The sequence below is a fragment of the Bufo bufo genome, chromosome 2, assembly GCF_905171765.1.
Source record: "Bufo bufo chromosome 2, aBufBuf1.1, whole genome shotgun sequence".
Lineage (NCBI taxonomy): Eukaryota > Metazoa > Chordata > Amphibia > Anura > Bufonidae > Bufo > Bufo bufo.
The window spans coordinates 728,294,990-728,308,243 of record NC_053390.1 but is presented as its reverse complement, the minus strand read 5'-3'; the positions used below and the strand labels follow the sequence as shown (position 1 = coordinate 728,308,243).

Below are 13,254 nucleotides of genomic sequence, written 5' to 3'. Positions count from 1 at the left end.
CTTGAATAGAAATGTGAGACCTGTTTTTTTTTGCACTGTGTGACAGGTTAAGGTTTAATCTCAGAATCAGACTTCTATCTGCACGGTAGCGTGTGTCTTAGGTTTTTCTGAATGACACTATCAATACCTTCAATGTAAGATATCCTTTTTGGGATAGATTTCAAGTAGGCCTCAAATACCAGAAACTAGTTATTTTGAGAATGGCAAATTTGGGAATAGTTTTTCAACCCAGAAAAAAAAGTGTGCTTTTACGGTCACTACAAATAACTTGACCAGCTAAAACAGTACAGATTTGCTTGAATAGAAATGTGAGACCTGTTTTTTTTTGCACTGTGGGACAGGTTAAGGTTTAATCTCAGAATCAGACTTCTATCTGCACGGTAGCGTGTGTCTTAGGTTTTTCTGAATGACACTATCAATACCTTCAATGTAAGATATCCTTTTTGGGATAGATTTCAAGTAGGCCTCAAATACCAGAATCTAGTTATTTTGAGAATGGCAAATTTGGGAATAGTTTTTCAACCCAGAAAAAAAAGTGTGCTTTTACGGTCACTACAAATAACTTGACCAGCTAAAACAGTACAGATTTGCTTGAATAGAAATGTGAGACCTGTTTTTTTTTGCACTGTGTGACAGGTTAAGGTTTAATCTCAGAATCAGACTTCTATCTGCACGGTAGCGTGTGTCTTAGGTTTTTCTGAATGACACTATCAATACCTTCAATGTAAGATATCCTTTTTGGGATAGATTTCAAGTAGGCCTCAAATACCAGAAACTAGTTATTTGGAGAATGGCAAATTTGGGATTAGTTTTTCAACCCAGAAAAAAAAAAGGGCTTTTACGGTCGCTACAAATAACTTGAGCAGCTAAAACAGTACATATTTGCTTGAATAGAAATGTGAGACCTGTTTTTTTTTGCACTGTGTGACAGGTTAAGGTTTAATCTCAGAATCAGACTTCTATCTGCACAGTAGCGTGTGTCTTAGGTTTTTCTGAATGACACTATCAGTACCTTCAATGTAAGATATCCTTTTTGGGATAGATTTCAAGTAGGCCTCAAATACCAGAAACTAGTTATTTTGAGAATGGCAAATTTGGGAATAGTTTTTCAACCCAGAAAAAAAAGTGTGCTTTTACGGTCACTACAAATAACTTGAGCAGCTAAAATAGTACAGATTTGCTTGAATAGAAATGTGAGACCTGTTTTTTTTTGCACTGTGTGACAGGTTAAGGTTTAATCTCAGAATCAGACTTCTATCTGCACGGTAGCGTGTGTCTTAGGTTTTTCTGAATGACACTATCAATACCTTCAATGTAAGATATCCTTTTTGGGATAGATTTCAAGTAGGCCTCAAATACCAGAATCTAGTTATTTTGAGAATGGCAAATTTGGGAATAGTTTTTCAACCCAGAAAAAAAAGTGTGCTTTTACGGTCACTACAAATAACTTGACCAGCTAAAACAGTACAGATTTGCTTGAATAGAAATGTGAGACCTGTTTTTTTTTGCACTGTGTGACAGGTTAAGGTTTAATCTCAGAATCAGACTTCTATCTGCACGGTAGCGTGTGTCTTAGGTTTTTCTGAATGACACTATCAATACCTTCAATGTAAGATATCCTTTTTGGGATAGATTTCAAGTAGGCCTCCAATACCAGAAACTAGTTATTTTGAGAATGGCAAATTTGGGAATAGTTTTTCAACCCAGAAAAAAAAGTGTGCTTTTACGGTCACTACAAATAACTTGACCAGCTAAAACAGTACAGATTTGCTTGAATAGAAATGTGAGACCTGTTTTTTTTTGCACTGTGTGACAGGTTAAGGTTTAATCTCAGAATCAGACTTCTATCTGCACGGTAGCGTGTGTCTTAGGTTTTTCTGAATGACACTATCAATACCTTCAATGTAAGATATCCTTTTTGGGATAGATTTCAAGTAGGCCTCCAATACCAGAAACTAGTTATTTTGAGAATGGCAAATTTGGGAATAGTTTTTCAACCCAGAAAAAAAAGTGTGCTTTTACGGTCACTACAAATAACTTGACCAGCTAAAACAGTACAGATTTGCTTGAATAGAAATGTGAGACCTGTTTTTTTTTGCACTGTGTGACAGGTTAAGGTTTAATCTCAGAATCAGACTTCTATCTGCACGGTAGCGTGTGTCTTAGGTTTTTCTGAATGACACTATCAATACCTTCAATGTAAGATATCCTTTTTGGGATAGATTTCAAGTAGGCCTCAAATACCAGAAACTAGTTATTTGGAGAATGGCAAATTTGGGATTAGTTTTTCAACCCAGAAAAAAAAAAGGGCTTTTACGGTCGCTACAAATAACTTGAGCAGCTAAAACAGTACATATTTGCTTGAATAGAAATGTGAGACCTGTTTTTTTTTGCACTGTGTGACAGGTTAAGGTTTAATCTCAGAATCAGACTTCTATCTGCACAGTAGCGTGTGTCTTAGGTTTTTCTGAATGACACTATCAGTACCTTCAATGTAAGATATCCTTTTTGGGATAGATTTCAAGTAGGCCTCAAATACCAGAAACTAGTTATTTTGAGAATGGCAAATTTGGGAATAGTTTTTCAACCCAGAAAAAAAAGTGTGCTTTTACGGTCACTACAAATAACTTGAGCAGCTAAAATAGTACAGATTTGCTTGAATAGAAATGTGAGACCTGTTTTTTTTTGCACTGTGTGACAGGTTAAGGTTTAATCTCAGAATCAGACTTCTATCTGCACGGTAGCGTGTGTCTTAGGTTTTTCTAAATGACACTATCAGTACCTTCAATGTAAGATATCCTTTTTGGGATAGATTTCAAGTAGGCCTCAAATACCAGAAACTAGTTATTTTGAGAATGGCAAATTTGGGAATAGTTTTTCAACCCAGATAAAAAAGGGTGCTTTTACGGTCACTGCAAATAACTTGACCAGCTAAAACAGTACAGATTTGGTTGAATAGAAATGTCAGGTCTATTTTTTAGGCGCTGGGTGACAGGCTCAACTTGCCCCTGATGTAGTATATGGCCAAAAAATAACCACACTGTTGATGGTTAAATGCACTTGGGTGACACAGGCTCAGCTTGCACCAGATGTAGTATATGGCCAAAAAATAATCAGACTGTTGATGGTTAAATGCACTTCGGTGACACAGGCTCAGCCTGCAGCTGATGTAGTATATGGCCAAAAAATAACCAGACTGTTGATGGTTAAATGCACTTCGGTGACACAGGCTCAGCCTGCAGCTGATGTAGGATATAGCACAAAATAACCACACTATTGATGGTTAAATACACTTGGTGATAGCTTGTGCTGGCGCACCACAAGTCACAAAATGGCCGCCGATCACCCCAGAAAAAAAGTGATCTAAAAACGCTCTGGGCAACCTCAAAAAAGTGAGCAAGTCAATACTAGCACTTCAATGATCCACAGCTGCAGATCGATCACAGAATGAAGTCTTTTGGAGGAGTTAATCACTGCCTAATCTTGCCCTAACGTCACAGCTGCAACCTCTCCCTATGCTTGAATCAGCAGAGTGACGTGCAGCGCAACGTGACCCAAGCTTATATAGAGGCTGGGTCACATGCTGCACTGGCCAATCACAGCCATGCCAATAGTAGGCAAGGCTGTGATGGCCTCTTGGGGCAAGTAGTATGACGCTTGTTGATTGGCTGCTTTGCAGCCTTTCAAAAAGCGCCAAGAAAGCGCCGAACACCGAACCCGAACACGGACTTTTACGAAAATGTTCGGGTCCGTGTCACGGACACCCCAAAATTCGGTACGAACCCGAACTATACAGTTCGGGTTCGCTCATCCCTAGTCAGGAGAGATTAAAATAATTGACAAATTACTGATCTTCATCATCTGTGTTGGGTGGAAGAAGGCCCCACATATCTGCCACTTCCCTATGCCCAACTGTGCAACCATCTGTTTTTTGTTTTATACTTCTTGGGAGAATGCTAATTATAAAGGACTGTTGCTTAAACACATTTTATATCATGTCTTAACATTTCTAATAATATTATTATGAACATTCTCAGTGAGGGATCGAGGAAGTTTGTGAACAGGCATCAAGTGCCCCTGCCCCAGAATGAGAGGGTTGGGATATGTAGTCATGAACCTGCACAAGGGAAGGTCATTTTGATTTTTGCTCAGGGGCCTTCTTTCTCTAGGTCCACCCTTAGCCATTAGAGGTACACTGTGTTATTTCTGCCATAATTTATGTCATTACTTGCCACTTCAGTACCAACTGCTTTTTTCCCCTATTATGTCTTTAATTGGCATCTAAAAGGTTAATGTCAGAGTTTCCATTAAAATGTTTTTGTCTTGTAGCAAACATTACATGGTGCAGAAATGTGTTACTCTGAAAGCCAGGGCAAGCCATTGAAGTATTTTCTCCGAATGAATAATTCTCATTATTCTCAATCCGAGTTCCTGGAATTTCAATGTGCAATTCCGTTAAATAGGAATAGCCATCAAAGCAAACTAGTTGTATAAATTAAGTTTTAAGAAGCAAAGAAACATCTTAATCTTCCCAGTATAAACACTATAGTAAATAATTTTTGTATTTCTACATTGTTTTCTCCAACAATCAGCTGAAACATGCCTGTAATTACTACCAGGAACAACATAATATACAATAATATTGCTACCGAGAATAAAAATGTCAGATAAATTAATCCAACGTATCCTTTATGTCTACATTTTAAAATGCTGTCTAAGGGTACTTTCACACTAGCGTTTTTGTTTTCCGGTATTGAGTTCCATCAAAGGGGCTCAATACCGGAAAAAAACTGATCAGTTTTAGGCCTCATGCACACGACCGTTGTTGTGTTCCGTGTCCGTTGTTCCGTTTTCCGTGATTTTCTGCGGACCCATTGACTTCCAATGGGTCCGTTGAAAACTCGGATAATGCACCGTTTGTCATCCGCGTCCGTGATCCGTGTTTCCAGTCCATCAAAAAAATATGACCTGTCCTATTTTTTTCACGGACAACGTTTTGCGGACCCATTCAAGTCAATGGTTCCGTGAAAAAACACGGAGGCACACAAGATTGTCATCCGCGCCTGCGTCAGTTTTTTTCCTATGATTTGCAAGGCAAACTTGACTTAGATTTTTTTTCACTTTCCTTCATGTCTTGTGATCCTCCAAAGACACACGGAAACAAAAACGGAAACGGATCACGGAACAACTGAACCCCGCTTTGCGGACCGTGAAAAAAAAACTGTCGTGTGCATGAGGCCTTATCCAAATGCATTCTGAATTGAGAACATTCCGTTCAGTATGCATCAGTTCAGTCCCTCTTACGTTTTTTGGCCGGAGAGAATACCGCAGCATGAAATGCATTAATGCCGCAATCCTCTGCCGCAAGTGTGAAAGTGCCCTAATAATGCAGAATATATCTGTCTCATGGAAATAAATTTGTGTCCTGGAGATAAAACAGAGTAAAACACAGAATATCAAACATTTTATTAGTGATCTGGACAAAGACAAACCTTCATATCCAACCTAAAACAATGTAGTTAAATAACTCCTAATTCATGTTGTGAATGACATGAATTAAACTTTAAGAAAGCTGGTTTGCAGCGATACACCTGGGGTTCAGCCCATAGCCCTTTAATTGAACTAGTGATGCATTCCTTTTTCTTATTTTTCGTTGTCACATCATTTTTATTATGAATTTTGTCATTGGACGCTGAATTTCATTGCACTCACATGTTATGCCACCTTCCATGAGGAACTATGGGGGGGATTTATCATTGTAGGTATATTTGAGGTTAGTTTTAAGACTGGAGTTGCTATGTGCACCTGCACCAAATTTATGAATATGGCACACAGTAATAGTAAATTTGCCGCAAGAGCAATGGGGTTGCACCGATATGCCTGGGGTTGCCTGGCACAGAGCTGAGACTTTTTTTTGACTTCTTAAAAAGTTGCACTTCATAAATGCCACAAAATTGATCTACAAGGAAAACTGAACCAAATTTGAATTTCACTTCTGAAAGTGTCGCAGGCAGCCAAATGTTGCAACATTTTGTGCAACAGCAGCCGTTACCATCAATTGTGACATTTTTACACCTATGTATCTTTAAGGCTATGTACAGTCGTGGCCAAAATGACACAAATATTAGTTTTTACAAAGTTTGCTGCTAAACTGCTTTTAGATCTTTGTTTCAGTTGTTTATGTGATGTAGTGAAATATAATTACACGCACTTCATACGTTTCAAAGGCTTTATCGACAATTACATGACATTTATGCAAAGAGTCAGTATTTGCAGTGTTGGCCCTTCTTTTTCAGGACCTCTGCAATTCGACTGGTCATGCTCTCAATCAACTTCTGGGCCAATTCCTGACTGATAGCAACCCATTCTTTCATAATCACTTCTTGGAGTTTGTCAGAATTAGTGGGTTTTTGTTTGTCCACCCGCCTCTTGAGGATTGACCACAAGTTCTCAATGGGATTAAGATCTGGGGAGTTTCCAGGCCATGGACCCAAAATGTCAACGTTTTGGTCCCCGAGCCACTTAGTTATCACTTTTGCCTTATGGCACGGTGCTCCATCGTGCTGGAAAATGCATTGTTCTTCACCAAACTGTTGTTGGATTGTTGGAAGATGTTGCTGTTGGAGGGTGTTTTGGTACCATTCTTTATTCATGGCTGTGTTTTTGGGCAAAATTGTGAGTGAGCCTGAATGAATGGTCTCAGGATGCTTTACTGTTGGCATGACACAGGACTGATGGTAGCGCTCACCTTTTCTTCTCCGGACAAGCCTTTTTCCAGATGCCCCAAACAATCGGAAAGAGGCTTCATCAGAGAATATGACTTTGCCCAGTCCTCAGCAGTCCATTCACTAAACTTTCTGCAGAAGATCAATCTGTCCCTGATGTTTTTTTGGAGAGAAGTGGCTTCTTTGCTGCCCTTCTTGACACCAGGCCATCTTCCAAAAGTCTTTGCCTCACTGTGCGTGCAGATGCGCTCACACCTGCTTGCTGCCATTCCTGAGCAAGCTCTGCACTGGTGGCACTCCGATCCCTCAGCTGAATCCTCTTTAGGAGACGATCCTGGCGCTTGCTGGACTTTCTTGGATGCCCTGAAGCCTTCTTAACAAGAATTGAACCTCTTTCCTTGAAGTTCTTGATGATCCTATAAATTGTTGATTGAGGTGCAATCTTAGTAGCCACAATATCCTTGCCTGTGAAGCCATTTTTATGCAACGCAATGATGGCTGCACGCGTTTCTTTGCAGGTCACCATGGTTAACAATGGAAGAACAATGATTTCAAGCATCACCCTCCTTTTAACATGTCAAGTCTGCCATTTTAACCCAATCAGCCTGACATAATGATCTCCAGCCTTGTTCTCGTCAACATTCTCACCTGAGTTAACAAGACGATTACTGAAATAATCTCAGCCGGTCCTTTAATGACAGCAATGAAATGCAGTAGAAAGTTTTTTTTGGGATTAAGTTAATTTTCACGCCAAAGAAGGACTATGCAATTCATCTGATCACTCTTCATAACATTCTGGAGTATATGCAAATTGCTATTATAAAAACTTAAGCAGCAACTTTTCCAATTTCCAATATTTATGTATTTCTCAAAACTTTTGGCCACGACTGTACACCTTTGGTGGCAATTTTTTAAAATTATTTAATTGTACTCCTTTTGAGCTAAAATAATTTTTGTAGTTGGTCTTCATTAAAAATGATGAGCCAGTTTCCCTGCACAGCTTTGAGTTTATCTACTAGCAGGATCTGTACTTTCTCTCTGCTCTGTGAGGCAGGGGCTCCTTACCTCTGATCTCTGACGTTATAAACACTCATTATAGCTCAGCTCTTATCTTACTGATAAGTAATAAGTATTTATGACTAGAGATAAGCGAACTTTGAAGTTCGTGTTTGGATTTACGTTGAATTACGTTATGGATTCTGTTACCACGACCATAACGGAATTCAAGGACAGAATGCCTTTAGAGGCATTCTGTCCCAAACCCGAACTTCAAAAAATGGAATTTGCTCATCCCTATTTATGACCTCTTAGTAATTTAGAAATAAGGATTATTAGATGACCAGCACTAAGTGAAAGGGAATGTACCATTCACACAGCTAGAAAAACATTTAACCCTTTAATGACAAAACAATTAAATATTTTTAAAAAAACAATTGAAAAAATGAATTTTAGCCCAAAATGACAAAAATGCAATCATAATTTTTTTTCCCGTGAAGGTGTATGTAGCTGTTAAGTGTCTGCTGTTTGCGTCATGAATTTTGCATATGTGCTTTTTTTGTGTCCTGTTTTCTTGCAGACAATGCAATTATATTTGGTAGCTGTTAGAAATAATGGAGATCTCTGAACTGAAAGGGGTTATCCTAAATCAACACTTAGGCTACTTTCACACTAGCGTTTCTGTTTTCCGATATTGAGATCCGTCATAGGATCGCAATACCAGGGAAAAACGCTTCAGTTTTGTCCCCATTCATTGTCAATGGGGACAAAACGTAACTGAACAGAATGGAATGCTCCAAAAAGCTGCAGTTTTCTTTCTCTCATGGGATGCGGAGCAAAACGTCTTGCCAATGTTAAAGATAATACAACCGGATCCATTCATAACGGATGCAGATGGTTGTATTATCAGTAACGGAAGCGTTTTTGCTGAGCCCTACCGTTGTGAAAGTAGCCTAAAAGTTGAAAGAAAATGTAAGTGAACCCTTTGAAATTACTTTGATTTCCTACTTTATAGACAATCTAACTAAACTAATAGCACACAGTTGTACCATTTATGTCTTTTATATGGAAGAGCTCATTAGTGCAGGAGGACCAGGGAGCGGTGAATGCAGTGCCCCCTGTGCTGGCTCTGTACTCACCGCTTCTTGGTCTTCCTTGGCCGCACATTGTGCTGTGACGTTTATACAGCGTGAGGACATTGTGCAATGTTGGGTTGCAGCACAATGCGGCAGGAAAAGCAGGGGCGGCATCCGGAGCAGGAGAGGTAATTTGATATTTTTTTTCTCTTATCTGAGGTCTGATTAACATGGGGGTTTAATTACATTGGGGTCTGATCTGAGGTCAGATTGGGGGTCTGATCTGAGATCTCAAGCAAGCATATCCATAAATTGGTGAAAGAAGTGTGGTGTCCTTTACTCACCCATACAGTGACATTTCAGTCCTCTTGCTGGGACTGTTGTCAAGCATGAACAGTCCCAGCAAGAGGACTGAAAGATCTCTGTATAGGTAAATAAAGGACACCACACTTCTTTCACCAATCTATGGATGTGCCGCAGATATTTTTCTCTTCATTTCTTTGAATGTTTGATGGCATCTGAACTGCTGGCACTCCACATACTACTTCTATGACTGTGCTGCCTGGATTCTTTATATATATTGTGAGGGGTAGCTTTCTTTCAGGGGATCATCCTCACACATACGGCTTCAGGACACCAGGTTTAAGGTCCAAATGGTGCATTTATTGTAGCACACCAGCAAAAGCAAAACAAACAAAACAATAAACACTCGCCCGTCCAGACTCTAACTAAACACAGTATTCCTGACTCACCTAAGTCACCGTTCACACACACATGAACCCATGCGGCTTTCCCAGCCAATGTCCTACAGCCTCCTGGCTGTACAGAGCACAGTACGCCCACTGTCTCCATTCCAGTGTCTCTTGTGGGGGGTTGGGGCTCAGTAGTCTGTTTGACTATGGCCCTGCAACCCTCCCAGGCGTCGCTTCGTCCCCCAACTCCAGGCTATCTCCCAGCCTCGTGGTCCCTTAGCCTTGCCCAGCTGAGACCACACTCACAGAGCCTCCAGGCCTCTGTCCACAGGTAACACACTCCCCCTCTTACTGACACCCTGGGAGGTGCTTTATGCCAGCCTGAGTACGGTACCTCCAGCTGGTCTCACCTGTGGTGGAATAGGGGTGTGGACTGCACTATCCACCCCTTCCTTGCCTCTAACCTGTGTGAGACATGTCACTGTCTCACAAATATATATATATATATATATATATATAACAATTAGATCGATTCACAATATTTTGGTCGTCTTGCCCCTCCCCAAAAATTATGTGCCCCAAAATTGTGCCATAAAAACAAGCTCTCAGAAAGGTCTGTAGACAAAAACTTAGCGATGCAAAGGAAAAACTTTTGTGAAAGGTTTTTATTTTTTTAAGTAGTAAAATAAAATAAAAACTTTATAAATTTGGTATCACTGTAATTGTACTGAACTGCAGAATGAGCTTGTCATGCCACTTTTAGTGTATAGTGAAACCCATAAAAACAAAGAAAAATCATGGCAGAAATTTGTTTTTTAAAGCTTCGCATAATAAAGATTTTTTTTTCCTGTTTTTCTTTTTAACACAAGATATAGTGAATTAAATGGTTCCATTAAAAAATACAACTTGTCCTGCAAAAAAATAAGGATGTGTGAACAGAAAAGTAAAAAAGTTATGGGTCTTGAAAGGCAAGGAGGCAAAAATGAAAATTCAAAAACAGAAATTGGCCTGGTCCTTAAGGGGTTAAAAACAGAATTAGGCTACATGCACATGACCGTGCCGTGTTTTGCAGTCTGAAAATGGCGTATCCGCATAACACGGATGACGCAGGTGTGCGTTCCACAATTTGCGGCACAGAACGGGCGGCCCATTATAGAAATGCCTATTCTTATCCAAAAAACAGACAAGAATAGGACATATTCGTTTTTTTTTTTTTTGGGGGGGCCACGGAATGGAGCAACGGATGCTGATAGCACACAGAGTGCTGTCCGCATCCTTTGCGTCCCCATTGAAGTGAATGGTTCCGCATCCGAGCCACAAAAAAAAAGCGTCTCGGATGCGGACCCATGAGTGTGCATGAGGCCTTAGGCTGAGTTCACCAATAGTCTTTGTTGCAAAGAGAGCTAGTGGCCAGATGGTAGCTGTAAGTCAACAAACAGTGCATTATTCTTGTAGCCTTTTTCTTCATTTGCATTTTTTTTGGTCCATATCATTTTTCTTTTTTTCATTACAAGGGCAGTATAAAACACAACTAACCTGTACAACTAAATTGGTTTTGTGACTTTTTGAAGCAAAATAAAGGCGTAGAGATCTGATAAACCTTTCCTGATATGTGAAGGAACCCTTAGCTGGATATATTTACTAACCATGGATTAATGTCATAATGTGTTTCAACCTTCCTAAAGCCACAAAGAATGACCAATGCCATATGTATTTATAGGTGACACTTGACATGGCTAAGCAAGTGGCTGCAGATGTGTTCAAGAGAGCAATGTTGAGCTCAGAATTTGAATCTCACTTTAAGTCTGAACAGGTAACAATGTTTTCTTTATCAAAAGGCATTTTTTATTATTATTTTCCTCTTTACATTTTTATGACATAGTAGTAATTCACAGATGCAGTTGACAGTGGTCCCTTTCCTTACCCCTGAGTTAAAGGACACCATGGGTCGAATGAGGAAGTTCAATCTCCATCACTGCCAGCTCTTTAGCTGGTCATACAGTTTTATTGTTTGTCGGCAGCACATCCTTATCTACACAGTGAGATTTGCTGCACACAAAGATTAATGGTGTCTTATGTGAAAGATGTGATCACCCGACAAACAAGCGTTTTCTAGTTTTTTCAGGTGATTGCTGGAACATGTGCACACGAATTATCGGGAACAAGTGTTTGTATGCACTTTCATTGGTGATAATTGGCCAGATCTTTGGCCTGTGTAGAGGGGCCCTAATTCTGAGCCCTATGGTATGCAATTGAATGCTATTTCATAGGGACCAACATTTTGAATAGCTTTTCTAGCTTTTGATTGGAGTGAGTGTGGTTTGACAGGGCATAACTTGCTATGGGAAAGAATTTGCCAAAATATTTCCTGTAAGCTGTCCTTACTATGAGAGCTTTTTTTTTTTAGTAAAGACTGTATAGAGGGAGGGGATTATCCGTAACCATGATTTCAGATATCATTGAACTTGAATGACTTAATGTTTAATTTAATTATAATTTTTTTATCCTGAATGAACCCTTTAATCTAAACTAGACCTGGCAATTTATTCCAGACTCTAGACCAGACCCCAATACTCATAACCTAAAATTCAGATCCCAGATCAGATCCCAGAATTCAGACCATAGACCAGACCCCATAATGTAAACCCCAGACCCTATTATTCAGACCCTATACCAGATCACATAATTCTGACCTCAGATTCCAAAATTCAGCCAAAATCTGATTCCTCTAATTGCTTTCAAAATTACTTCCAGCCCTTCTGTTAAAATGAAAGCTTCATTTTCAGAGATATATCATAAAAAGTATAAAATCTACATGTTACTGCTTACACAAACATGCTTTTGGATATGTATGCCTGGATGTCAGCTCTGTTTGTCCATGCACAGGTAGACTTACCTCTCCTTGCTACTGACTATTATTTTGCTGTGGGCACTGCCACACAGAGTCTAACAGTGACAGTTCTGGCAAATTGAGCAATTATACAAATTATTGCTCCTTTAAAAAAAATTTTTGCTACAGAGAGTAAAGTTTTCTTAAAGGGGTTGTTCTGGATTAGAATAACATGGTTGCTTTCTTCCAAAATCAGCACCACATCTGTTTACAGATGTAGTACAGTGTTGCCCCTTTTACTACAAAGGCCTCTTTCACACGAACGTATGTGTTCCGTTCCATGCATTAGGGACTGCAATTTGCGCTCCCCAATGCACGTGCAACGTCCGTGCGGCGGCTGGACAGATCCAGACCCATTCAACTTGAATGGGTCAGTGATCCGTCCGTTCCGTAAAAATATAGAGCAAGTTCTATTTTTTTGTGGAACGGAAGCACGGATCGGAACTTCACAGAAACACTCCGTAGTGCTTCCGTGGGGTTCCGTTCTGTGCTTCCGTTCCACACCGCATCTCCGGATTTGCGGACCCATTCAAGTGGGTGCCCCGTGTATTGTGGAACTGCCGCATGCCGCCAGCAATACGGCCACGGGAGCACTACGGCCATGTGAAAGAGGCCAAAAGCAGACTCAACACATGGATAGGCGTGGCTGTTTTTGAAAGTAACCTTTTTTTCCAATCCTGGACGACCTCTTTAAATAGCAGCGCAAAAAACACATGCCTCTAACGTTATATGGTCGACTCTCTTAGTCTTGAAGCTTTAACATTTGCAGCTCTGCTCCTCTTGAACAATTTATAAGTGGTAGTTTATGAATGCTTTCACCTTCTTGTTCTTCTAATGATCTAAAATTCACGCTTCTAATGGTTCAACTAAACTGG

General features: G+C 39.9%; 1 protein-coding gene across 1 annotated transcript in view; it reads left to right on the top strand.

Annotated features, from left to right (window-relative positions):
- The window catches only part of LOC120991022, an 89,557-nt gene that overhangs the window by 67,365 nt on the left and 8,938 nt on the right, over window positions 1-13,254 (top strand). The window contains exon 10 of the mRNA XM_040419911.1: window positions 11,210-11,302. Within this exon, the coding sequence (XP_040275845.1) occupies window positions 11,210-11,302 (93 nt within the window). The remainder of the gene's footprint in view (window positions 1-11,209; window positions 11,303-13,254) is intronic.